The sequence below is a fragment of the Delphinapterus leucas genome, chromosome 8, assembly GCF_059928025.1.
Source record: "Delphinapterus leucas isolate spDelLeu-1000000601 "Yukka" chromosome 8, BTC_Dleu_Yukka2, whole genome shotgun sequence".
NCBI classification, from domain to species: Eukaryota; Metazoa; Chordata; class Mammalia; order Artiodactyla; family Monodontidae; genus Delphinapterus; species Delphinapterus leucas.
Genome location: NC_143136.1, coordinates 82364905 through 82392655, shown reverse-complemented (window position 1 = coordinate 82392655; position 27751 = coordinate 82364905). Strand labels below are relative to the sequence as shown.

Sequence of the window (27751 nt, the reverse complement as noted above, 5' to 3'; positions counted from 1 at the left end):
ACCACGAGGCCTCGCGGTATCGAGCCTCCACCCGCCCCGCCTCCTCGCCCTCCTGCCGGCCCCGCCCTCGCTCTCTCACCCCTCCCCCGCTCCCGCCTTGCTTCCCCGACAATCTCCTCGCGCTCCCGGCCCGGCACGCGCGCTGCGCCCGGCCGCCGCTGCCACCGCCGCAGCCGTCGCCGCTGCGGAGCGTTCCTCCGCGGTGCCTGGCTTCCAGCTTCGGGCCGGAACCGGAAGTTTAGGGGGCGGGGCCGGCGGAGGCCAGGGAACCGAAAACGCGGCCGAGCCCGGAGCCCGGAGCCGGAGCCAGAGCCTGGACCAGAACTTGGCCGCCGCCTGCACTGCCGCCGCCGCTCGCCTCTCCTTCCCCGCGCCGCCGCCGCGTCTCGGCCGCCACCGCCGCGAGCTCAACCGCCAGTGGTCCGGGGGACTTTGGGTGTCCGGGCTGAAGGTCGGTCCGGACGTCGGACCCAGCTCGGTTCCCGGACTGTCCGGGCGGCAGCGGACGCCGCAGCCGCCGCCTCTTCGTCGCCTCAGCCTGGCGTTTTGTTCCGAGAGACCCGAGAGGCGAGCGGAGCTGACAGTGATTTTGACAGTGATTTAAACCCGCTTTTGTTGTTGTTGGCTTTTCGTTGTTTGGTTTTGTGTGTTGTGCTTGTGTGTGGCGGTTTTTCCCCCGTGGTGCATTTTTTTTTTAATTGTTGTGCTCGCTGTTTTTATTTTTCATTTTTTTCCCTCTTTTTTTGACCCCGTGAACGCTTTTTTGGTCGGGGCTTCCGAATATGTTTTATGACGGTTGATTTTACACCAGGAGGTTTGTTTCCGAGGAAGACCCAGGGAACTGGATATCTAGCGAGAACTTCCTACGGCTTCCCCGGCGCCTCGGGAAAATGGGAGCTGCTGCAAAGTTGGCGTTTGCCGTCTTTCTTATCTCTTGTTCTTCAGGTAGGTGCATGGAGCGCGGCGCGGCGGGGCTGCTGCCGCTGCCGCTGCTGGCGGCTGCGGTTGTTGTCGGGTCGACGAGCTTCAGCGGAGCCTGGGGAGGTTTACCCCCATCCCGAGCCCCTCGGCGGCCGCCCCCAGGGCTGATTATGATATGGAAATCTCCATGAATTTTACTCGTTTTGAGTTAGGTTGGTAAGAGTGACTGCTCTGTTGTTGTGGAAGTGAGAAAGTCATGGTTTGTGGCCGTAACACTGGATGACAGCGCTGGCTGGGTTGCAATTAAGCCGCAAATACCACAAGTGACAATTTATGCAAAGGTTTGAGACCCGAAAGGCGTATTCTAAAATGTCCTTTAGTGTGGCATCCTCCAAAATAAGGGTGTTTTTTGTTGTTGTTGTTGTTTGTGTTTTAACGTCTTTTAATTAGTGCTTCAGTGACTATCACAACAGAGATCAAGTCAGCTGCTACTTAATTTTGACCGTGAGAAACAATGCATTATATCAGCAATTTCATCTGGGTCTCCCCTCACGTTTTCTTCAACTTCAGTGTCCAGCAGTGTTAAAAATAGTTGTAGTTGTTGTTGTTGGAGTATTAGCAATAACCCAGTGCAGAAGAGGTATGCCGCTGTGTGTTGGTAATGTGCTGGCTTTCAACCACCATTTATGTGCTCTTTTCTGGCAGAGATTTTGCTTACCTACGGAATACTTATTTTAAACGCGTTGTATTGAAGCATTGTTTTCGGTTTAGAACAGCCCATTTGAAATTGTTCACACTGTCAAATACACTGTAGTCTTCCAGGGTTGGAAGAATAATCTGGCCCATTTATATTTGAAATTTTGATTTTGTGAGAACGTTCTGTGGTTGCAACCAGTGGTTGGAAAACTAGTCTTTTGTATTTGAAATTCTGTAAATGAATACAGCATCTAGCTCAGAGGTGTGCAAATGTACCTAAGAGGAGAGTTAGTTTGATAGAAGAAACAATTTTAAAGTGGCAGTGGATCTATTTATCATAAAATTCAATATTCAGTTACTAGGTTGTGAGATAGAATTATAGGGGGACAACGAATTGACAGGTTTGTGGCCATGTCTTTATCTCGTTTGCCACAGGGAAATTAGAGGGTGGTAGTCTTTTCTTTGTGTACCTCTGTGGTGTGTGTATTTGTGTGTGTGTGTGTGTCCGTGTCCACCCATCCTCCCTGCCCCCCTTTTTAATAGAATCTTTTGTAATGTATAGAATTTTGCTGAATGGTACATTTCCTTGTGGTTAATAAATGGATAAAGTCTAGTCTTATGTCTGTAGTGGTATTGATCAGTTCCGGGTGGGCTGAATGTGTTGTGAAATGGCGATCATTGCCAGAGATTAACCAACAGAATCATGTCTGTTTAAATGGAAGAAAGAACATGCTTAAGGCAGGCTGACAGTTCTTTTTGTGCACGGTTTGGGGAGGAAGATAAACAATGGTGTCTCTGAAATGAATGAATACTGGATAACATTAAACCTCTTGCTTTTGTGACATAACTTAACCATGTAGTTTTAATTTTTCCTGTAGTACTCTTCCTCCTCTGGCCCTATATGTTCTGGTTGGTGAACTCCTCTTGTTCTCATCCCTTTTTCTGATCTTCTGCCCTTGAGGAGGAGGGGCATCATGGCCACTGACCAAGGAATTGTGGACATTATTCCCTCCCAGACCCACCTGAGTCACACTAATTGGTGAAGGAGGCTATTCTTGAGCAGTCTCAAGGTATTACTTCTGGAAAAGAAGGCTGTCGCTACAAATCTTACAGCTTCCTCTGCTTGGCTTGGGAATAAAAAGAATTGAGCATTAGTTTCTTGTAGGATTATTTTCACTGAGTCAGGAGGTTAATAGCTAAAATTTTGAAATAAAGTAATTTTGTTGCTGGAGAGCACATAGATATTGCACTTACATTAAACTAAGTATCGTTGCATAGTTTTTTAAAAAATAAACAATCCTAGTTGAACTAAAATAATTCTGTTGAAGATAATTGAAAAAAATCTTAAAGACTTTCATCCATATTTATACATGAAGATTTTTATTAAAGTATCTGATTTTTTTGAAGGCCTTTTGTTATGCATCAAATGCACTCTAAAAAAGAATTTTTTATGTTTTTTTTTCCGAATTGATTTTTCTATGTAATATGTAATCTGACCTGCTGGAAGCATGAGAATGGCTATTTTTATGAGAATTAAAAAAATGTCTGAAGTTGTAATTTTTTTTGTTTATGGGTATTTGATTGTTTTAAAAATCAGGTGAAGAACAGTAGTAAAGAGCAGTTTTATTTCAGATGTTTAGGATGGATGTTTACTGTTTTTTTTAGTATTTTGTGGACTTTGATTTTTCATTTTCCATCCCATGGTATGTATACTGGAGACTGATTATGTAGACTATTCCTCTGGGATATGGCTAAGTGTATAATTCACTCCTCTCATTCTGGGGGAAACATTTTTGAGTTTTTCCCCCATGCTGAAATGCCTTCACATTCCCTTTGATTTTGAATTTTTTCATTACTCTTATCCTTCCTCAGGTTCTGTTTCAAAACACCAATCTACTTCTTAGTTGTTTTGTTTTTAAAGCATTATGGTTAGTTTGTATCATCCTCCAAATTTGTTAAAATGTGAGGATGAGTTTAATATTTGCTCTAGGACTTAGGTTTATCATATCTAGAGTGATGCAGCTATTGTGGTATTTGAGTTGCATTGGATAAGTTGAGAATTCTCTTGGTTTCTGTGGGAACTGGAACAGTCTGGTCCATATATTTGATGAAATAAGAAATGCAAATACAGTAATTTTGTGCATTTTCTTCAGTTCAGCTAGGCAGTACTGTGTGTGTATGTGTGCACGGATGTGTGTGTATGTGTGGTTGAGGGGTCATTGGCAGTACAGTGAATCTTCTGGGACTCTTCTGAACTTTGACTAACAAGTGATAGATATTACATGCTTTGTTTTCAAAGGCAGAATCTCTCAAATATAATCCGTGATCAAATTCAAATATAATATCTTGGAACATTAAGACCAGAAGAAAAACAAAACAACACCCTCTCCCTCAATTCATTTTTTTCTGTTTATGATAAGACAGTAGTTCTCAAGCTTGGGTGACTTTTGCTCCCCAGCCCTGCAGCTCTCCCCCAGGGGCCATTTAGAGATGTATTCGGTTGTCACAATTGAGTGGGAGGAGGGGAGGGTGTGCTACTGGTATCTAGTGGATAGAGTATGGGATGCTGGCTAATCATCCTATAATGCACAGGACAGCCTTCCACAACAAAGAATTATCTGCCTCAGAATGTCAATAGTGTTCAGGTTGAGAAGCCCTATTCTAAACTCTTAATTTTAAAAAGCATTAGTGTGTTAGTAAAAGGTCTCTGCTCCCCCTCACACAGTTAATCATCTAAATTTTACAGGTACATGGTATTGATGATCTCCAGCTGACCTTGTATTGAGAGTTTTCATTAGCTTGTAAAATTAGAATGATTAGAAAAATAGGCTATAGGTATACACATTATTTCATCCTATTATGCTTTAATAAAAATATTTTGCTGACTGTTTTGAATAAACTTTCTCCAGTCACTTGTTATAATGGAGTACTTATGAAGACTGCATATTCATGGATATGATAAATGATTGGTCAAGGTATCAAGTTTAATTATATTTGTTTTGATTCAGTAGTTTCTTTGCAATAATAATCATCTTTAAGAATATTTCCTTTTACCCTTATTGAAATTACTGTGAGTGATGTGGTGGCAGCAGGTGTGTGTGGACGGGGGGAGGGAAGGAAGGAGAAGAAGGAGGGAGGGAGAGGGAGAGAGAGAGATTAATATGGTATCTGAAAGTTTCGTAAGTTTCATATGGAAGAAATATTTTCACTATTATATTTTACCTGAATGGAAAAACTGAATTTACACCTTGAGGTTTTTTTTTAAAGAGTATTTCCTTTACCTAGCAAACTTTAATTTTAAGAAACTTTTAAAGTAATTTCTTAATTACATAATTTTTTTGAGAATCATTATCTGGGTTTTGGTTACCATTAGACTCATTTAGGCTATACTGCTAAGTAATATTCTGTGATCTATTGCAGACCCTTGTCCTTTTTGGGGTTAAAATTTGACCATAATTAAAAAGTGTTTACCTTGTTTTGAATTCTGGTTTTAAGGAAGTTACCCAGCCAGCTAGGATAAGAATTACAGTGAAATACTTAAAATAAGTAGCACTAACCAATAGAAAGGAAAAATTCTGAAATTGCTCCCACAGAAAAGTATACAAGTAAGTCTCATACTTTCTTTGTAACGCATCTCCCCAGACATATCTCTGGTACTAACTGACATTTTCACCTTTTGTGTCCATCAGACTCATTGTTTCATGAGAAGTAAAAGCATAACTAAACCAAATGAGATTTTAATAATCTTTAAATTGTCTCTTTAGATTCTAAAACTGTTTTGTTGCATTTTTAGTTTTGTCATTATTCTTATTTCTCATCGTTGGTGTCTCATAAATCTGTGATTTAAATGTGTCTTTTCATGCTCTCTAATGTTACCACTATCATGGTGCCCCTCAGTAAGTTAGCTAAGGTTGGCAACATTTGATATTGAGGTCACTAGCACGCCTCAGTTTTATTCCATATTCTGTAACTCATCATTTCTTCCATTCCCTTTCATTGTGATTCCCTTTCTACTTTCCTCTCTTCTTTATCTTCTCTGTCCCTTCTGTACTTTCCTCCCTATACTGTAGGCTGCTTGTTTGTGGAACCCACTTGTTCCTTAGTCTCAAGGGTGGCTCAGGAGGGCTCACTCTTGGTTTAAATCTAAAGGGATTGAATTTAGAATGCTTGAGAATTGACCAGATAGTCTTTTCTACTGTTCTTTCATTTGTTGGTTTCTGGAATACCACACACACTTGGGACTGGTGTTACTCTCTTGGAAACAAATGGCTTGAACTTTACATTGCTCTGATTCATATCCCTTTTTAATATTCTGTTTTTCTTTAACTCTTGCTGCTTTCAAAAAGCCTATCTCTTATTATTATTCATTCATCACCTCTGTTTAAGCCAAAATTTGACCATACCATAGAGTATATTTATTGCCACAGCTGGGACCACATTAGACTTCCTCTGTGGTGTATTTAATTGTTAGGTTGGTTATAATAGTCATGTCTAGACAGAACATTGATTTCAAATTGACTATTGAACATGAAAGTTCCAGGAATAGTATATAGAGGAAGGAGAAGGAGAAGTCAAGAAGGTGAGAAAACTGCAGATAGCAATTGACTTTCCGTCATTCTCCAACTGTTCTGTTAGTCACTTTCATGTACGCAACACATCTAGTGGTTACGCTTTGTTTAATAAAGGGGCCTAAGGGGAATGTGCTGTTGTTCCTGAGGTTGGATTTCTTAAACTATTAGTATGGTGACTTAAAGGGAAACGGGAGGTTCTTAAGCGGTTGCGGTGGTCAGTAGACTTGGGTTCTGGTGCCAGCACTGCCGCTGTACAGCTCATCTATCATTTCTCTTACCTGAATTATTGTAGTATCTTTCTAGCTATGACTAGCTAAGTTCCCTGCCACTAATTCCTCTTCCAATCCAACCACATACCTGCCAGACTGACCTCATTAAAAAATAAGTCTGAATATGTCACTCCTGCTTAAAACCTTTCATGGACTGTGAGTCACCTTTAACATAAATCTGAAGTCTTAGAAGGGCATACAAGGTCCTTTTTCATTTAGATACTGCCTGTTTTCTCTAACCTCTTGGTATAGAGGATAAGAGTATAGGCTCTGGAGTTAGACTTTCTTGCTTTTACATCCTCGCTTCACAACTTAACCTTAGGCAGATCACTTCACCTTTTGTGCTTCAGTTTTGTCATCTACAAAATGGGGATATTAATAGTGCCTACCTCACATAGTGGTTTGAAGATTAAATGTCAGATAAATTCTAGGTATTCTGCTGTGGCTCCTCCTCAGCATGAGTCCTATATTCCAGATATACAAACTCAACCTTCAGTTTCCTGAATGTGTCCTCCTTTATTGTATATTAGTATGGTACTTTTGTACATGTTATTTCTTTCTCCTTTACCTGGCTAACTCCTTGTGTTTAAGACTGAGAAGTACCACCTCTTTAAAAACAACAGTTCTCTGCCCAGATTGAGTTAGTTGATTTCTGTTCTTTATAAATGACCTTGATTTCAGTAATTAATGTAAATATTTACTTGCATATATACAGTATAGACTCTGAGCTCTTTGAAGACATCTTCTCTTTATCCACAAACCCACTCCTAAAACCTGGTACACAATACGTGCTTAGCAAATGCTTACTGAATAAATGAAGTGACATTTTTTCATTTCTGGGCCTGAGTTTCTTTTGTGTATTAAAGCGATAAACTTGGATTAGATGATCTCTGAACTTTTTTCCTACTCTAAAAGCTTTATGATTCTATAGTTCTAAGGATATAGTTTAATAGTGACATTTTATTAAGAAAAAGTGATTTTGCTGGTTGTTTTGTGAGTATCCTTAAGTTCTGCCCCCTTTTTTAATGCCGTGTCTCGGTTCCTTAGACTAAACCTTTTAATATAATTTGAATTGTATAGATTTAGAAGACATCGTAGAGTGCTTCAAATTCAGTGGCTTTCAGCTTTTTTGACCATAACCCACAATAAGAAATACTCGTCTTGACTCAGTTCCCATATACATAAATGTGTATGTGTATTTATCAGAAATAGAAGTTTCATGAACTTACTGTGTGCAGGACACTTTTGTTTTTTTATTCTATTTCATTAACAAATTTTTGATTATGACCCATTAATTAATTCAGTGACCCACTAATGGGTTCTAAACTCCTAAAAAATACTGGCTTTATTCTTTCGACCCAATCCTCTGAGTAGAGAAGGAAGCTGCCTATGTAAATATGTGCAATAAAAAATATGCGCAGTGAAAAATATGCTCATTATTTAATCTGCAAAGGAGAACTTGTGCCTAGGTGCAGAATATACGGAAAACTGGTCCCAAGGGAGAACATGGACCTACCCTGACTGAGCTAGTATCTCTCCTGGACTAGCTGGATGACTTATGGACACACAGAGGTGCTAAAACAAAGTTAGATTGTAATTTGAACAGTTCAGATTTTTTCATTTAGGAAAGGCTTGTTGGAGGAGATAGGTCCCAATAATAGGAAAAAAAAAATGTCTTGGCAGGAGGTTAAGTATATTCATCTTAATATGAGGGATTAGGAACAAAATGGGATGAGGAATACAGAAAGCATTTGTGAGTAAACTTGACTGTGGATGGAAGGCAAGTTGAAATGGAGGAATTTTTGACTAAATCTGAGGAAGAGATTTCTGTGATGAAAAAATGTTTATAACTGCTTGAAGTAGAACAATCTCAGTTGAGAGGGTTAAATCCAGATGAAGAGTAATTAAAACCAAGAGGAGGTAAGCGGGTGGATGATGGAGACCCTGATAGATGTCCCAAATACTTATAGTATGTGGACTATAAAATAGAAAAACAGCTTGGAGATTAAGGTAGGATGGTAGCACTACTAAATAAAATTGGTAAAGAAATAACAAGCCAGAAGAAAATAGGAAGCACTTTCATAACTAAAGAAATTCTACAGACAGAGATGAATTTAGAATATAAGCATGAATGAAAATATAAACATAGATTTGGGAAAATAAGAGTTCATAAAAAACATGAGAGCATATAATATTCTTTAACACACATACACTGTATGGTGTATATGTCTCCATTGTGAGGTTGAGTTAATTCTAAGCTCTAGTAGCTCAATGTGTTGTTTGTGTTTAAATAATGGTCAGATTCCAGTAATTGCAGTGATTGCTCATACTGGTCATTCAGATTATATTCTTTGAACTCTCTGTGAGGCATTTTCTTCACAGTAAATTATACTGTTTTATAAAAGTAGTTTTAGAAACTTTTCTGAAGTTGGTATATGTGATTCAGACCTGAATCCTAAACCTTTTCAATACCATTCTTTTGGACTAGATAAAAGTATTTTTTTCTTTGGCTGACTGTCAGTAGCTGTAATCATATTGGGAATCATTATATTCTCTAATGTTGCTGAAGAAAAATAAATGTAAAGCAATGAGATAATTATTAGGAGGACTCATGTTGGGGGGGGCTTGCCTTTTTAAAATGAATCGTCTTTACATATCATAGTAATAAGCCTATCTTATCTAAAGCTTTTGAGAAAGGATTTTTTCCTACTTATGATTACTAACTATATTTTATAGAAATGAGACCTCTACTGGGAAAAATCTGTTGGTCTTCACATCTTTATGATATATTGTAAATCAACCTTGTTCCAAGGCATTATTTCAAGAGGAAGAGGCATGGGCAAGTTATCAGATGCTGGCAAATTTCTAAAGTGCTGAGATTAATTTTTTAAATTTGTAAACCAAGATGTAGTAAATGAAATAATATGCCACATAACACAGTAGCTGGTTCATAGTAGATCTTACATACATGTCAGTTTTTAACCTATCTTTAGAAACGTAATATGTAAAACATTTAAATATACAGATTCAGTTCTTGGGAGGCTTTAAAAATTTGCTCGTAAATTACTTGTAAGTTAATATGAAATAATATTCTGACTAAATGATTCAGCCAAAGAAAATATCAGTAACGCTGCCAAATAGGTGCCAGGAAACATCTAGAACATTCAGCTATCATAGTTCTTTTACAAAGAGTTCTTTAAGGTCTCATTGTTCTAGCATGCGTTAAAAGGAAACATTGGCATTAAACCTTCATCTTTATGTATTTGTTGGAATTTAAAGTATTTCTCATAGGAAATTTCACCTAAACCTTAAGTGTTTTAAAACTTTTCATGTAAAATCTTGAAAGATTCTCAAGTCAGTTTTGGGGTACCAGTACCAGCTACCAGCCACAAGCTTCATAAACATGATCAGTGGAGTTTTGAGGTCAATATTTTGAATGTGGTATAATATTTTGGATTAAAACTTAAGAGTCTCTCATTTAAATTCCTGCTTTCCTACTGACTCTTCTTTGACCTTGGTAACCATGAAGACTTTACTCATCACTAAATTAAAGAGGATGAAATAAATATTCATTCATTTAACAAATATTGAACTACATGCTAGGGGTACTGCTAGGTGGTTGGGATGTAGCAGTGAACAAGACAGACATGATAATGCCCTCACAGAGCTTACAGTCATAAAGTAAGTAGTCAAATGAATAAAATAATTACAAATTGTCATATGTGCTCTGACAGGGTTCTGAGAGGGTAACTCTTTATTTGCCTCACATCACCTCTCACAGTCTCTAATTATTCAGTTTATTTATCTACCTATTTATCATCTGTTCTTTCCACTACTAGAGTGTAAATTCTGTGTGAGAGAGAGAGTTTCTCACTTATTCATCACAGTACCCCCAGGTCATGGCACAGTTTCTGGCACAGAGTAGAAGCTCAGTAAATATTTGGCTGGCTGCCTGAAGAAATGAATGCAAGGATGGGACTGGAGAGATAGATAGGGACAAGATCCTTCAGGGCTTTTGATCTAAGCTGGGAAAGAGAATAAAATCCAAAGGGCAATGGAAAGTAAAGAGCTTTAAGGAGGAGCTTGACCTGGGTTATGTGTTAAGATCACTGGCAGCTATCTGGAAAATATATTGGAGGTGTGTAGGAGTGAGGAGGTGAGACCAGTTAGGAGACTGTTATGTCATCCTAAGCTAGAGAGACTCTCTAAGATCCTTTCTAGCTTTGTATTTTAGAACTTGCCTACACTTACCAGTCTTATTTTACTAGTTACCCCATTTTTTCCCCTACTTATTATTACTTAAGAAAAATGGATAGCTTATTGTGCATGTGAGGACTGAATACAACGTCTCAAAGAAAAAAAAAAAACCTCAAAAAGAGAGAAAACACAGACCAGAGGTTACTGAATTTTTGTGGCAAATGCCTATCTTTGGATTCCATGCACCTGCTAATTTATATTCTTACTAACCATTCCTATTTCTCTTTGAAACTTTGGCTTTACTTCTTTTCAAATGCCTATTTTTTAAAAAAAAATCTTACCTCTTTATTGTTTTAACATGTAATATACGGTATTGTTGATATGGCTGAAGATTTAGAAGCAGAAAACTCAGCATATTTTGTATCTTAATTCTTAGGAATTTGATATCTTTACGGGTTATCAGGGTCTTACAATAAAGGCTGAAAGGATAGTTAATACTGTAGGCTATTATTTTTACTCAGGGCTATCGCCTCTGTTAAGTAGTTAGCTTGAATATTTTTATCTGAAAGATTTCAAGCCTCTACTGTCAGTGGGAGGGGGAGGTGGTGCTTGGCACAGGGAAATCAACTATATTGGCAGAAGTTCAGCAGCATCATCTTTGACTAGGGAAAAACTGCATTATTACACAGAGATAAAGCCAGAAGAGACGTTAAACTTTACTGAATTTAGCAATATAATAGTGGCTGCCTCTTTTCATTTGGTTTCATTTAGTTTCTTTCATTTTGGAAGTAGGTAAACCTAACTGCCGTCTTTGGTTAGCCATCTTCTTCTGTAAAGAAGTGTAGCTTCACCCTGTAAATATTACAGGCCATTTTATTTATTATGACCTTAAAGTAGTTCTAGAAGAAGAACTGGTCACTAGGCTTTGTGCTACTTGGTAGTGGAGTTTCATACATACAAGGTTAGTGAGTAGAATTTGCTAATTTTTTTTTTTTTAAGCTAAGAGTTGAAATTAACTTCTGTAAGTACATTTTAAAATGGTTTGGGGAGAAATGAGAAGTCAAAGCTAAAAGGAAATGATAAAAAATGAGTAAGGGCAGTTGCAAGATATTAATTATTCAAGATGAGCATGGTAATAGTAAAGCAATTTGATTAGTAGGCATTCAGAAGAAGAATAAAATCCCTTTCTAAATGACCATCCTTTTATTCTCTATAAATATTGCATAGTAAATCTTTCCAGGTAACCTTTTAAAATATTCTGTTCTTTAGTTCTTTAGAGATACATAATACTGGTTTGGGTGTTGAATTAGGAAATTAATTGCTAATTTAATTGTTTGTTAAAATGTAAATAGAGATTGCCTGTTAGCTGAGAGGGCTAGAAATAATAGAAGCAATTAAATTAGTATGGTTTAACTGCTGAGAGGACCTAACAAACTATCAGATACTATTTTCTAAATTAACTATCTCTGTCAGAATCATTTTTATGAAGAATAAACTACTCAAACCGAAGAATGAAATAAAATTAAAAGCTTAGGGTCAGAGAAGAATATTGTTACATATTTTTTCTTTTTGAATCAGTGAAGGGTAGTTTTGGTCTTTTATCTACAGATCTTTCACCGCTGTAGCCCAAGAATAGCCCTACATCAAGATTTGTAATTCTTAGTCTAGCAACATATATTTAGCAACCCTGATTAAGCAGGATTTTTATAATTAATATCTAGTCTTATTTCCATAATACGGAAAGAAATCGTCTCACTAAGAGAGCGTAAGAGTAGATGAGCCTAGTCTGTTACAAGATTATAGAATTTTCTACCTTTGGAACATGTGGTTACCCAGCAAGGACTAGTTACAGAAATAGAAGCTAATCTTGTTGGTACAAGCGTAGCTGTTGCTTGCAAAGAATGGTTTTCTCAAAAACAAACAAATAGCAGTAGGTCCTTCATTTCAAATTCAGTGAAAGTAGTTAATTATGCAGTTTGGGGTCAGGTATAGTAGAAACAACAAACATTCTGTAGGGAGAAAACTTCTGTGTTGGGCCTTTCTGTGCCATGGTGTGATATACCATGTGAACTTGAGAAAATTCCATAACCTTAGTTTATTCATCTGTAAAATGGAGTTTATAATACTGCCTCACAAGATTACAGTGAGGATCAAAGACTGCATGCACAGACATAAGCACACTCATATATGTGTGTGTATATGCATACACACACATACATATATATGAAGCTTTTAAAACTTCATAATGTTATTCAAAATATTTGTAATAAATGATTTTTTTCAAGGAGAGCAATAGGAGAGGTTCAAGTGAACTGTAATAACACTTTTAATTCAGAATTTGTGATTCTTCATCAGTAGACATTTATCTTTACCCTGTGAATAAAGGAATTAATTCTGTGAACAACTGAATATAAAATCTTAGAAGAATGTCTATTCCTTACAGTGACCCATAGCTCCTACAAACAAATCAACTGTTTCTTATTCCTCCAAACTTTTTTTCCCACTTGCCTTCCATTAATACTTATGAGGGGGACCATATCTGACTTATGCACTGTAGTTTCCCCAGTGTTGGACACGTAATAGGTGCTTAACAAATATTTGTGAATGAATATTGAATGCTTTCAAGTGCTTAGGATAGAGTCCACAGACTTTTTTGTAAAGGGCCAGATAGTAAATATTTTAGTCAGTCTCTTTTGGAGCTACTCAGCTCTGCCAGTTGTAACACAAAAGCAGTCATAGACAATACGTAAATGAGTCAGTGTGACTGCGTTCCAATAAAACTTTATTTATAGATACTGGAATTTGAATTTCATATAATTTTCATGTGTCACAAAATAGTATATTCTTTTTTTCAACCATTTGAAAATGTAAAAACCATTGTTCAGCATCTGTACAGCTGCAAACTGGATTTGACCCATGGGCAATAGTTTACCAACCCCTGGCATACTGCATTGTATAAGTAGCACCCTCCCCCAACTTAGAAATAAATATATTATTTTCCAAAAACTTTGGAACCTGGGAAGCATTTTCTTATAGGATGATCGTCATCTGTGTTGGTTACGTTCCCAGACCAATCTACAAGCCTGTTTTACCTCCAGTGTTCTGTATTCCAGCAATACAGCTTTATCCCTAGGAATAACACTGTGTCTGAGGGAAAATGGATTTAGTATTCCTTCTGCGACCAGAAGAAACATAGACTCTCCCCAGCACTATCAGAATTTCCTTCTTCCCTGATGTCTCATTTCAAGTACCCTGCTCCCTGGGGCTTCAATAGGGTGGTATGGTGACAGGACTAAAAAGCGCTTTGTGTATGTGATTAGGGAGGAGGAAGGTGGTGGGGAGAGAAGAATGAAAGAAAATAGAAGGTATCAGGATGAATCACACACAGTAGGGGTAGTACTGTTTTGTGAAACCTCAGTTATGTGTGTGATTGTATGTATACATGTACTGGGTCACAGTGAAAAATGTATTTCTTACTGTAATTTGTAGTCAGAATGTTTGAAAGCCTGTGGTTCTAAGGGTTTGAGGTATGATCCTGAGATCTTTTTTCCCCTCTTACTGCATATGAGAGCCAAATGAAAAATATAAAGGAAGCCTCTTGACCACTTGGGACAGTGTGTTTCTGGTAAAGAGTTACCTTATGAGGTAGTTAACCTGTTTTACAGGTGAGAAACAGGGTCATACAGCTAATAAGCATCACAATTGAGATTCAAACAGATTCTTACCTTATTTAAGAATATGTGCTTGGGCTTCCCTGGTGGCGCAGTGGTTGAGAGTCCGCCTGCCAATGCAGGGGACACCGGTTCGTGCCCTGGTCCGGGGGGATCCCACATGCCGCGGAGCGGCTGGGCCCGTGAGCCATGGCCGCTGAGCCTGCGCGTCCGGAGCCTGTGCTCCGCAACGGGAGAGGCCACAACAGTGAGAGGACTGTGTACCGCAAAAAAAAAAAAAAAAAAAAAAAAAAAAAGAATATGTGCTTGATACTTTATACCATGTTGTTTCCCCTGTAGGGAAAGAAGCCATGTATGACTTCCGTTGTGTTTCAGAGGATGAAAAACATCCCAATTGGTGGCAGCTCACCAGATTTCTTGAGACATTGGCTTAAGTATTAGGACAGGGCCACTGGAAGAAAATGGTTAGGAACTCTGTATGAAGAATGACATGATGTGTTAGAAAAGAAGGGGCTCTGTCATTTTACCTTTAATTTTTCTTATTTCTCTTCTGTACTACTATCCCTGCTCCTTCATACCTCACCACCAACATGGACTGTTAATTCATACTAGAAACAGCAAGGAAGGGTTTGAGGATGAGGTTTAGTGAGGAAGAGTAATATAATCTTGTCTTTAGCTGAAAGGAGAATGAGGAGGGAAACCCAAGTAGCTGGGCCACCTGGCCACCCAGATGAATTGGCTGTTCCCAAGTGGCAGTGTATAAGTGGGTGTAGGTAGAAAAGGACCTGCTATTAATTGTGATATAAGCCGAAGTCTTGGCTTTGGAGACTTGTAGCTTTGATATGCTAATTGAAAATAGTTCTTTTTTAGTTATTAAAGGAAAGCCTCTCTTAAGCAATACTTGGTTAGTCTAGACTTAGTTACCCATTTTAAGTACTTAAAAATCAGAATCAATGTTTAAGACATCTCTTTCTCTTATGTATTAAGTTAGCAAGTATGGTGAAAACAAATTGATGCTGATTCTGATTTCTAACTTGATTTGGAACTGTCTTGGGAAGAAGTAGACTGATAGGAAGGCTGTTGTTCTTAACTAGAAAAGTAATGAAATGATAGCGGATACCTGGTTAATTGAATGGAAAGATGACAGATACTTGTAAAATGTGTTTATCTTTCTCAAGCTGAGTTGAGATTCTTGATTTTGCAATGGGAATTACTAATTCATATAGAGAACGTTTCAACTAGTAATATCTGAAGACTTGGACTTAATATCTTTTAGCCCAATCTCTTACCCCTGTGGTACTGCTTACCATGTTCTGTATTATAATTGCTCGCGAATGTGTGTGTCTTCCAGCTGACCTGGAGTTCTTTTAGGCTCATTCATTACAGCGCTAAGTTAGTATTTGATGTAGGTTAAGAGCATTGGAGCCAGAGTGGCTGGTGATATATCTTGGCTCCATTATTTTCTGTCTCTGTGACCTAGGGCAAGTTATTTAACCTCTCTCATCTGGAAAATGGAAATAATAATGGTACTTACTTTATACAGTTGTTATAAAGTGTAAGTGAGTTAATATATCTAAAGTGCATTGAATGATATCTGGCATGTAGTAGGCATTCTGAATAACTCAATAAAAATATTACTTGAAAGATAAAACACAGACTGGGAGAAAATATTTGCAATATTTGATAAAGGATTGTTATCCAAAATAAAGAACTCTTAAGACTCAACAAGAAGAAAATGAACAACTCGATTAAAAAATGGGCCAAAGATACCTCAGATACCTCACCAAAGAAGATATACAGATGGTAAATAAGCATATGAAAAGATGCTCTACATCATATGTCATCAGGGAAATGCAAGTTAAAACAACTAGGTACCACTACACAACTATTAGAATGGCCAAAATCTGGAACACTGACACCACCAACTGCTAGCAAGGATGTGGAACAACAGGAACTCTCATTCATTTCTGGTGGGAATGCAAAATGGTATAGCTACTTTGGAAGACAGTTTGGTGGTTTCTTACAAAACTAAAAATCCTCTTACCATATGACCCAGCAGTCATGCTTTTTCGTATTTACTCAAAGGAATTGAAAACATTTTCACACAGAAACCTATACACAGATGTTTATAGCAGCTTTATTCCTAATTGCCAAAACTTGGAAGAACCAAAATGTCCTTCAGTAGGTTAATCGATAAACTGTGGTACCTCCAGACAATTATATATTTTTCAGCACTAAAAAGAAATGAGCTGTCAAGTCATGAGAAAACATGGAGGAACCTTAAATGCGTATTACTAAGAGCCAGTCTGAAAAGGCTACATACTGTATGATTACAACTATATGACATCTGGAAAAGGAAAAATTATGGAGACAGTAAAATGATCAGTGGTTGCCAGGGATCGGGTGGGAGAAAAGGGATGAATAGGCAGAGAACAGTATTTTTAGGGCAGTAAAAATACTCTGTGTGATTTTATAGTGATGGGTATATGTCATTATACATTTGTCTGAACCCATAGAATGTACATCACCAAAAGTGAACCCTAAGGTAAACCATGGAATTTGGGTAATTCTGATGTATCAGTGTAGGCTGGTCTTTGGTAACGAATGTAACACTCTGGTGAGTGATGTTGATAATGAGGGAGGCTATGCATGTGTGGGGTCAGGGGGGTATATGGGAAATTTCTGCAACTTCCTTTAAATTTTATTGTGAACCTAAAACTGCTCTTAAAAAAAAAAAGGCTTTAAAAAAATAGTTGCTAATGTATATTTAGTGAGAAACTGATCTTTGGCAGATGGCCATGCTGTTTTGTTTAGGATACAGTACTGTTTGTTTTATTTACAACATTTACATTTATTTATATAGTTATTGGACTCTGGTTTAATTCTAAAACATCAGCTGGTATCCAGGGAAGAATACAGTTGGCTCTCCCTGGGTTCCCCATCCATGGATTCAACCAATTGGGGATCAGAAATATTTGGGGAAAGTGCCACATTTGCTGCACATTGGCAACTATTTCCATAGCATTTACATTGCATGAGGTATTATGAGTAGTCTAGAGATGATTTAAAGTATGCATGAGAATGTACAGGTTATATGCAAATACTGCATCATTTTATAGAAGGGACTTGAACATCCTCTGGTTTTGGTATCCTTGGGAGGGGTGGGGAAGGTGTCCTGGAATCAATCTCCCTTGGATACCCAAGGACGACTGCACTAACATTTCCAGTTATGTAATTTGGTGGAATTGTTTTATATAGAAATATGGGGAGATCTTTTCAGAAAACTATAGAGTGGAGTAGTGCATCATTCAGTAGTATCAATATATTCACAAATGAGAGTACCTCAAAATCTTTTTTCCAAAGTGAGATAAAGACAAAAGGGAGCGAAACTGAGTTATTTGTAGTGAGGTGGATGGACCTAGAGTCTGTCATACAGAGTGAAGTAAGTCAGAAAGAGAAAAACAAAGACCGTATGCTAACACATATATATGGAATCTAAAAAACAAACCAAAAAATGGTGATAAGAACCTAGGGGCAAGACGGGAATAAAGCCGAAGACCTACTAGAGAATGGACTTGAGGACATGGGGAGGGGGAAGGGTAAGCTGGGAGAAGGTGAGAGAGTGGCATGGACTACCAGATGTAAAATAGGTAGCTAGTGGGAAGCAGCTGCATAGCACAGGGAGATCAGCTCAGTTAGCGACCACCTAGAGGGGTGGGATAGGGAGGGTGGGAGGGAGGGAGATGCAAGAGGGAGGAGATATGGGGATATGTGTATATGTATAACTGATTCACTTTGTTGTAAAGCAGAAACTAACACACCATTGTAAAGCAGTTATACTCCAATAAAGATGTTAAAAAAAAAAAGACAAAAGGGAGTGGGTGTGTTAGGGGAATAACTGTAACTTCCAAAAGTGTATGTAGTTTTATTTTCTCAATATTTGAATATCATCACTTCTGGGAGGGTAACTTCTTTTTATTAATGCTTCATAGTTTTCTAAGTGATTTCATGTATGTTCCTATTTGATCCTGTGTGACCCTATTTGAGATAGGTTTCATGTTGTTTTGTTTGTTTTTTTAGCTCACACTCTAAGATAATAGAATTAGTCTGAAGTCACTAACCAGTGGAGCTAGAACTTAAACCCTAATTTTTAAGTTCTTTGTTCTTTTATAAAAGTAAAGACCAACTTTTGCCTCATTATCCTCTGCTGTCTCCCACCCTAGGGGAGGAAGTGTTTGCAGCCGTTTATACTAGAGGTAGTTGCTTTGCAGATAATCCTTATACCACATTTTAAGAAATTCATGCTTGGCGCTGGGCAAGGCGGGAGCCAGAAGTAGCAATACAGCAGTAGGAAGCACTAAAATGAGCTCTAATTCCAGGGCAGAGGTTGTTTTGCTCTTGCTTGGATAGCTTGATGGCAATCATAAATCCACATATGTTAATTATTGCTGAAGGAAATTTGTAGGTAAATCCTGCCTTTGATTGCTTCAGAAGTGCTTTTCTTAATCACTTTTTGCTCTTGATGAAGAATGGTTAAAATTGTTTTCCTAATGGGCCATTATTAGGTTAAGGCCCATTACACATGTGCCACAATTTTACATTATTACATTTCTTTGGTCAAAATTGGAACTGGCAAGTTATATCACAGCTCAATCATTATGTAAAACAATGATGTTATTAATTATTACCATTTGTTAAAACAGCCATTATTAATAGTCACTGCTTATTGCATGCTCTGGGCTAAGTGCTTTCAAGTTTTAGTGATAATGTGTGTGACTCACCCTACTAGATAAGTATTATCCCCATTTTATAGGTGAAGAAACTGAGATTCAGCGACTTGCCTAAGGATACCTAACTAAATAAGTACCAGAGCCAGTGTATGTAGCCTAGATCTGCAGGGATTAAATCTATTATTCTATTGAATCACATATTCTAAAATGTGTATTAAAACAGGAGTTACCAATTCCAGTGCAATGCGACTTTCTTTGAACCTGTTCTGCCAGGCTTCTCTCCCCCGTTCCCACTCTGACAGCAGCTGCTATTTGTGGTACTCCTCAAATCCTATGATGTAGTAAAAAATGCTGAGTTATCAAATTGAATTGTTGATAGTATATCATGGGTACTGTAGCTGGTATAGCAGAACTTTCTCCACCTCTTAAATGAAAGTAATTGTTTGTCCACAGCTGTTTAAAGACTGAGAAACAGAAGTTGTTCCTTTTGGTTATACAGTGAGCCAGAATCAGAACTAGGTCAGAATTCATTTGCTCTGATCACCACTTGAGTAATTAGTGAATCAAATGATCAAAGTAAATGCATCTTTTAAAAATGATTATCGTTGATTCAGAGAGGTTGAATTAATTGAAATTTGCTCATGTAGAGCCAGACAAATCCAATGTTCTTTTTGACTCATATTTGGAAAAGAATTTAATGATAGTGGTTGTTAATTGCTTACTTGGTGCCTGTTACCTATGATTGGTGGGTGAGGAAGAACATGTTAGATAGACAAGAATGAATGGTTCTGGCATTTGGATTTGTGATTCCCTTGCCTGCATTCATATTAAGACAGATTGGTAGGGACTTCCCTGGTGGCACAGTGGTTAAGAATCCGCCTGCCAGTGCAGGGGACACGGGTTCAAGCCCTGGTCTGGGAAGATCCCACACGCCGTGGAGCAACTGAGCCTGTGTGCCACAACTACTGAGCCTGAGCTCTAGAGCCCGCGAGCCACAACTGCTGAGCCTGTGTGCTGCAGCTACTGAAGCCCACGTGCCTAGAGCCCGTGCTCCGCAACAAGAGAAGCCACTGCAGTGAGAAGCCTACACACCGCAATGAGAAGCCCGCACACTGCAATGAAGAGTAGCCCCCGCTCGCCGCAACTAGAGAAAGCCCGCACAATGAAGACCTAACGCAGCCAAAAATTTAAATAAATTAATTAATTAAAAAAAAAAAGACAGATTGGTAAAAAGATTTAACACACACATTGTTTTTCCAAATCCAAGGACTTCAGTTTTCTGTTACTATAACTTTTAAATTATAAATCAGCTTGCAGGAAACAAAGATGATGAAGAGAATAGAAAGAAAAGGAAGTCCCTTATTTCTGTGTTTCTTAGGCTAGGAATAATGAATAAAAGGTGGAAAATGAGTAGTAGAAACCAGTAAATCCATAGGGATTTGATTTGAATTTAAGTGACTGAATTTATAGAAAAACTTTAGTATTGTTGTATCCTGAATCCAGGTAGCTATAACTGAAATCATCTGCCATTTAAGGGGTACCTACTGTGTGCTCATTATTATGCCAGTTACTGTGGAGATTACAAAAGGAATATGAAGCCTTTGATTGTCTAAGAAACTATTCACTTTGGAGTGATAAACCTTACACTCTAAACATAATACACATTCTGAAACTGAAAATGTAATATAAAAACATTTCATATGTTAATTATTAAAATTAATGGTGTTAGGCACTAACAGACATTTCTTTCTCTTTTTTGCGGGGGGGGGAGGCTTTGGTTATCTTTTAGGACTTCACTAGGTGAGGGATGCCTTTCAGATTCTACTTGGTCTAGTCTTCTTGAGTCCTTCTGGGCTTTGTTTTTTCTGAATTTATTGCTGCTAAAATAAAAGCACCATTTGGATGGGGATTATGGCCCTCATGTTTATCACTGCATCCCTAGTGTCCAGTGCTCAATAAATATTTATTGAATACGTTAATGTGAAAGAGTCTTTCTTTTTCTTCTCACTGTCTTGAAAAGTTTCTATCCTACCTTCTGTTTTCTTTGTTATCCTAAAGTACGTGAAATAATTCCCTCAAAGATTAATGATTTTCTAATTGCCTAATCTAAAGGATTCTTGTTATCTATATTCGGTTACTACTTGACTTTCCTGTAACTTTGATGCTATTGTCTACCTGTTCCTTCTTGAAATTCTTTTGTCCCTTTAACTCTCTCAGTGTTTCTGACTACAGCTCCTCACCACGCCGGTTTTTCAATCTGCCCATCCTTTTAGTTTTGCATTTCTCAGAGTTCAACCCTATGGAATTCTTAGTCCATATAACCTTCCCTGCTGAAGTAATCCCATTTCTCTTCTAAATATAGGTATCCGTAGTTATATCTCTAACTTTGATCTCCCTCTTGAGCTCCAGACTTATTTATTAGCCATCCAGTAAACAATAAGCATATGTCAGAACTGGGAATATAGAGATGAATAAGACACAGTCTTTACTCTAGAGGACACACAGCTTAGTTGGAGGAGAATGATTAGTAAACTAGAAATTATGCAGCACATTATGTCAATATTAGAGTGCCTGGGACTGTAGAAAAAGATAGCCTGGGGCTTCCCTGGTGGCTCAGTGGTTGAGAGTCCGCCTGCCGATGCAGTGGACACGGGTTCGTGCCCCGGTCCGGGGGGATCCCACATGCCGCGGAGCGGCTGGGCCCGTGAGCCATGGCCGCTGAGCCTGCGCATCCGGAGCCTGTGCTCCGCAACGGGAGAGGCCACGACAGTGAGAGGCCCGCGTACCGCAAAAACAAAAAACAAACAAACAAAAAATAGCCTGATTCAGTTTGGAGGGAGTCAGGTAATGTTTTCCCTCAGTGATGCTTGAGGTGATCGAAGGATGATTAGAATTTTATCAGGTGAACAAAGTGGGAAGACTATTTTATGTTGTCTTATCAAGTCTGGTGGATGTGCTTCCTGGTGGTAAGACAGCCAGTATAGAAACCTCAAGGTCTAAGGACATAAAGCCTCAGGGCAGAGAGTGAGAATTGTCCAGTGGAGCCAGTGTCAATACCAGCAAAATGGTATGAAGTATTAAGTCCAGAGGGAGAGAGGTGACTGTAAGAACAGGAGAGTCAATTACAGAATCCATTACTGCTCAGTCAAAAGCAGTGTGTGTAAGGGGATGATTTAGGCTAAGGCTCTGAAAGTGATGTGTGCTAGATTTGCCCTTTTCTGTGATACCTGTTGTATATTATAATAGTGGTCATAGTAAATTAATGCAGAGCTTCTCAGGCTTTAATAGGCATATGAATCACTTGGAGATAATGTTAAAAATGCAGATGTTGATTCATTGTGTCTGGAGTGGGGCCTGAGGTTCTACCTTTCTAACAGGCTCCCAGTGATGCCATGCTGTCGGCCCCGTACTTTGAGTAGAAAGGGACTAAAGGAACTGAGAGTGGCCAGACAGATGCAGAGGAAACAACTTATATGGGGCATGAATAATTATTACATGTCAAATTTGAGGAACTGGAATTAGTTTGTGAGACCTAGATCATAAGCCATATTATGGGGCATGTGGAACAGTGATGGGTGAGTGCAGGACTTGATTTTCGAAGGAGTGTTAACTTCATGTTGAAGGCTGTGGAAGGGCCATTTTGAGCCAGAGAGTGCTTCATCCGGTTAGTGCTATTTAGCATAAAGAGATGCGTTAAGTTTTCATCAGGGTGAGGTCAAAGTACTTGTGGTTCATCCTGATAAACTAGTTGATGATATAGGTCTAAGCTGGAGAAAGATTTGAGTCTTTGGCCAGTAGATTTACAGGCATGAAATCAACTTGGCAGAAGAAGAAGAAAAAAGAAAACCAAAGATCAAATGCTTTGAAACGCTAATTTTTTCAGAGTAGGGGGAGAGGACAAGGAAGAGCTTGTAGAGGAGAACCAGCTGTGGCCAGAAAGGTGGAAGGAAGACTAGTGTCATTGTAAGAAATCCAGATGGAGGGAGTATTTGATGGTGCCAGAGAGATTAAGTAAGATAGAACCTGAAAAGTCAGCACTAAATTTGTAAATTTGGAGATTATTTGTAACTTTAGCAAGAGACATTTCAGTGGAATGGTGGAGACAAAAACCATGTTGTAGAAGATGGGGAGTGAGTTGTGAATAAGGAAGTAGGTTTGGTGGTGGTCGATTACTTTTTAGGAAATGTTGGCTGAGAAGGGATGTAAAGAGATGGAAGAATGCTAAAGTTGAGATGTTTATGTGCTTGAGGAGTTGGTTCAGGAGAGAGCTAATAGAAAGGGAAAGATTAAAATTTAAACCTCTTGGAGCCAGAAACTTGGGTGCCATCTTCAATGCTTACTTCTTAGTGTTCTGCCAAATCCAAGAAATTACTAAATCCTATAAATTTTACCTTCTGGATATTTGTTGAATCTATTCTTGCTTTTCCATTCCCATCACCAGTGTGTTAGTTTTACCCTTACCATTCCTTGCCTAGACTCTTAAATGGACCTTTCTCCCTCCCACTTCCAAACAAAGCAAACAAAAAAGCACCAGGGAAAAAGAAAACCTGTCTTCTATACTCTTCGCTAGAAACCATGGAGACTGTAGATACTGAGATCTATCATGAACATGGAGATCTGACCCTGACGCTCCACAGCTTAGATCCCCGCCACCGACTTCTCATCACCTACGTAGGACGAAGGTCAAGCTTTTTAACATGACATATAGTACCCTCTGGGACTGTTCATTTCCAGCTTAATTTCCTGCCATCACTGCCTCCCACTTTGATCCTGTAACACTAAAAAAAACTCCTAATCTCTCCCCTCTCCCCACATACTTGTTTTTTGCCCCCAGACTCGACTCATTTTGTACTTCCTGCAGTTCCTGTGGGGCCACTCTTTCCTAGGCAGACTGTTAGGTACTCCTTTCCGTATTCCCATAGCATCTTATTCATCCACTTATTGTTATACTCCCTACATTATTGACATTTTCTCCAGTTTTCTCTGTTCACATAAGATCTGTAAGGGATTCGTCTCTGAATTTTAGGTGCCTGACTCAGTGCTGGTAGAATTGGTGCTCAGCTCGTGTTCATTGATTAGTTGTAATCAGAATTGTATGTGGAGGTAGTGGCATTTGGACCTGGGAAGAATGGTAGTATTTCAACAAGTGGCCTTTGATGGAGAAGATTCAATTCAGAGTGGCCAGCGTGTGTAAGAGCATTGAGGCGGTAAATATGATAATACTATAGATAGGCTGAATACTTCTTTTAGACAGGAGAGGAAAGGTAGAAAATGTAATGGGAGATATGGTTAGAAAAATAAATTCAGTACAAATGAGATGGAGCCTTGGATGCTATGCTTTAAGATTTTAATTTTCATTTTTCCCCCGTAACAACCCTTGTAGATTGTTAAACTGAGAAGTTACACCAACTCTTGAATTTTGAGGAAAGGCTCTATTTCTTCTTGAAATAACAATGTGAAATAACCTGTTTGTTTTGTGCAAAGTTTTAGAAATGTCTGGGGTTTTTTTTTGTTGTTTGTTTTAGTTCCTTTCCTAAAGATTACAAGATGCTGCCCTTTATGAATATATCAGTACTTTCTGTTATTTTAATATTTTTAAAACAATCCTGATAACTGCTATGTTTTTTTCCCCTCAGAGAGATTATCATTCAGTAAGGGTAGTTTACATTATTCTTCCTTTAATATTAGAAAATATTCTAATATTATACTTTTATACCCTTAAGAGAACTTTCTAAAGTTGCTCCCTTTTGACACGGTAACATCAGTAAGTCTGGAGGTCTTGCTGTACCCGTGCCTTTTCAGGTTATTTGTAAAAATGTTAAAATTGATTTTACATCATTCATAAGGGAGACTGATTATTCATTCTTGTCTTTTATGTATTCCCTTAAACCAATAACCAGTTTACTACTGTGGGACACTTTTAGTTGTGTGTTTAAATGTGATATTGTGAATTGTGGAAGGAAATCCAGGGATTGAATGTGTTTGGGGAGCTATTAGACAAAATTAGGTCAGGAAGGGGAATAGCATATAGGTAACAGTCATTCAAAGGGGTGTGCCCTTTATTGTGCTCCTGTAGAGAAAACAGAAAGCTGTGGCCTGTGCTTATGCTCTAGTTGAGGAGAGAATTTTATATATAAATCGACAGTAAATGTTACAATATAGTTTATATTTAAGTGCTAAGTTGCATGAGAAACCAACTGAATGCCAGTTGGGTAAGTAAGAAATCCCAAGACCAAGAAAAATCATCAGAAGGTGAAGGTATCCTGGAGAGCTTCATAAAGAATACGAGACTTCAGTGAGCCTTGAAAGATGAATTAAAATTTAGATAGACGGGAAGGTGGTTGCTGTGGGGTTGAGAGTTGGGGGAGGAAAGGTGAAGGTAGGGACAGGAGCTCAGATGGGGGGGACAGTGAGGTAGCATACTTGCGTTGAGCGGGATATGGATGTGCTTGGGGTGTAGGAGAGCGTGAGCGTGGGGGTGTGAAGCTTGTGGGCACGTGTGAGGAGACAGCATGTGAGGGCGTGTGGGGGTGTGTAAGAGGAAGGGGCGGGGGCGTGTGAGGATGTGGTGGGGTATGAGAGAGGAGGGTGTGTGAGGAGATGTGTGTGTAGGGGTGTGAGAGGAGGGTGGGGGTGTGAGGGTGTGTTTTGGGGGAATGCGTGTGGGTGTGAGAGGAGGGTGTGTGTGGAGGGTGTGAGTGTGTGTTCTCTTCAAAGAGAAAAATTTTTTACTGGAGTGAAAAATGTCTGAAGTACAAGGAAACCTTCAATATTCAAACATGCCTGTTAGTCATTGTGGTCATCTCATGTAACATAGCCTCAAGTTAAGTGTTGGCCTATTTCTTCCTCCTTTTAATATTCTACCTGGTGATCTCTGTTACTTCTTTAATCAAAAATATACTTTTAATCTCAAGTAACTCTACCTACCTGCTTTTTTTGAATTAGTCTTTGAGTAAAGTATACCTTGCCAGAGTGCTGAATTTAACAAGTCACTTCTGATTTTTCTTGTTCAAGCATTTACAACTTGAGAGCAGGTGTCAAACTTTGTAAAGTTCTTTGGCCTATCCTAGTCCTGTGGGCTGCCTAGGACAGAGATTTACCCTTTACACTTTCAGGCCTGCTGACCTGTCACTATGGAGGGACTCTGATACCATAGGTAATTATCCTACACCTTTTAGTTGCAAGAACTGTTTTCCCTGACTTTTTTCATTTATTTCTCCTGTTAATCCATTCACTCTATTGTGAAGACCCCACTTCTTCCTTCTTTCCTTTTAATGGGCTTCGTTTTTTTATTATTTCTCAGTATAGACTGCTTTCTGCATGTGTGCCATTCTTTTCCTTGAGTACCCTCTTCCTTTGACAGATATCTTTACTTTCCGAATATAGCTAGAATCTTTTTCATAAACTGCTTCTTTTCTGTGAAGCCTTTTCTAATTAATCCTTTTTATCCCTTTAAGTCTTCACATTCCTCATGTACTTTGTTTGCAACGAAGCAAAAATATTATTTTAAATAATTTCTAAATTTTTGGTATATCTGATATTCAGAATGGATTACAGATTACCCAAGGGCAGAAAGGGACTATTTTATTTCTTTTGGTGTGTTTCCATAACACTTTGCTTACTCGGAGTGCTTAGATATGGGTATTGTCTGATGTTCGGAACTCCGCTCCTGTGCCCAGAGCACATACGTGGAAAGGTGTTTCCACTGCAATGTCGCAACTTGTAATTCTTACACTTGTGGATTTTTATGATATTAAGAATTTGTTAGGAAGACATTTTCTCTTTCCTTTTGGTCACTGTTGAGTAAATGCCGACAAGCTAGTACATTATTACTAAATTAATTGTTAATTACCTTCTGCTAATCACTTTCTTTAATTTTAATACCTAAATTCTAAGGACCTGAAGGGACATCAAGAAATGATTTAATTTGGTCTGCTTTTAAAGTCACAGTTTTATTTAAATAAAGAGTTTTGTATCTTATCCTTCATAGGAGATTTTGCACAACACCTATCCTAGGTGCCTGTGCATTTATGTATATATGATGTATTTAATTATAAATAAATTTTTAAAGCTGATGTATCAATATTTTGTGAAAGAAAACAAAAAGGTAAAAAGCTGTGCTATCTGCTTCAGGTAAGTCCTAGCAAGAAAAAGTGTGGAACAGTTGCTTTTAAGCCTTGTACTATCTTTTTGGTTTCAGTGGAATTGAGCAGATATGTATTGAAAAACTCATTTCATAAATATTCTGAGGACTGAGTCCCCTACTTAACCATCTGTTAAGATTTCATTTTAAAGACAAACTTGCCTCCTGCTTTCGGGATCATCTTAGAACACTGCTCACAGTGCCATCTTCTTGCTCTTCTTCAAGATGAGATCTTGTTTATTTTTCTGCTCATTCTCTTCTCTTGTTACTTCCCATTAACACTCCTTGTGACTTGATTTTGTTTGTTTGTTGGTCTTTGGCATGAGTAGGAGAGAAACAATTTAAGTAGCTGCTGTATTAGGATTTCTTACTGGTGAAGATTGCTAGCTCTCTGATGCAAGTTTTTTTTTTAATCCCAAGTAGTGGCAAACCTGATCACATACTTTCCATTTCCTCCTTTGAATCAGCATTGGAAACATAGAGCCCATGGTTTGGCGTGTACATATTCTACCCAGTAAAATTTAAATGATTGACAGTTAACTTCTTAAATGTG

At 38.4% G+C, this 27751-nt stretch overlaps 1 protein-coding gene across 1 annotated transcript in view; it reads left to right on the top strand.

Annotated features, from left to right (window-relative positions):
• The first annotated feature begins 846 nt into the window (after positions 1–846).
• Positions 847–27751, top strand: part of ACVR2A (activin A receptor type 2A) — an 87764-nt gene continuing 60859 nt past the window's right edge. The window contains exon 1 of the mRNA XM_022569680.3: positions 847–945. Within this exon, the coding sequence (XP_022425388.1) occupies positions 891–945 (55 nt within the window). The 5' untranslated portion in view covers positions 847–890. The remainder of the gene's footprint in view (positions 946–27751) is intronic.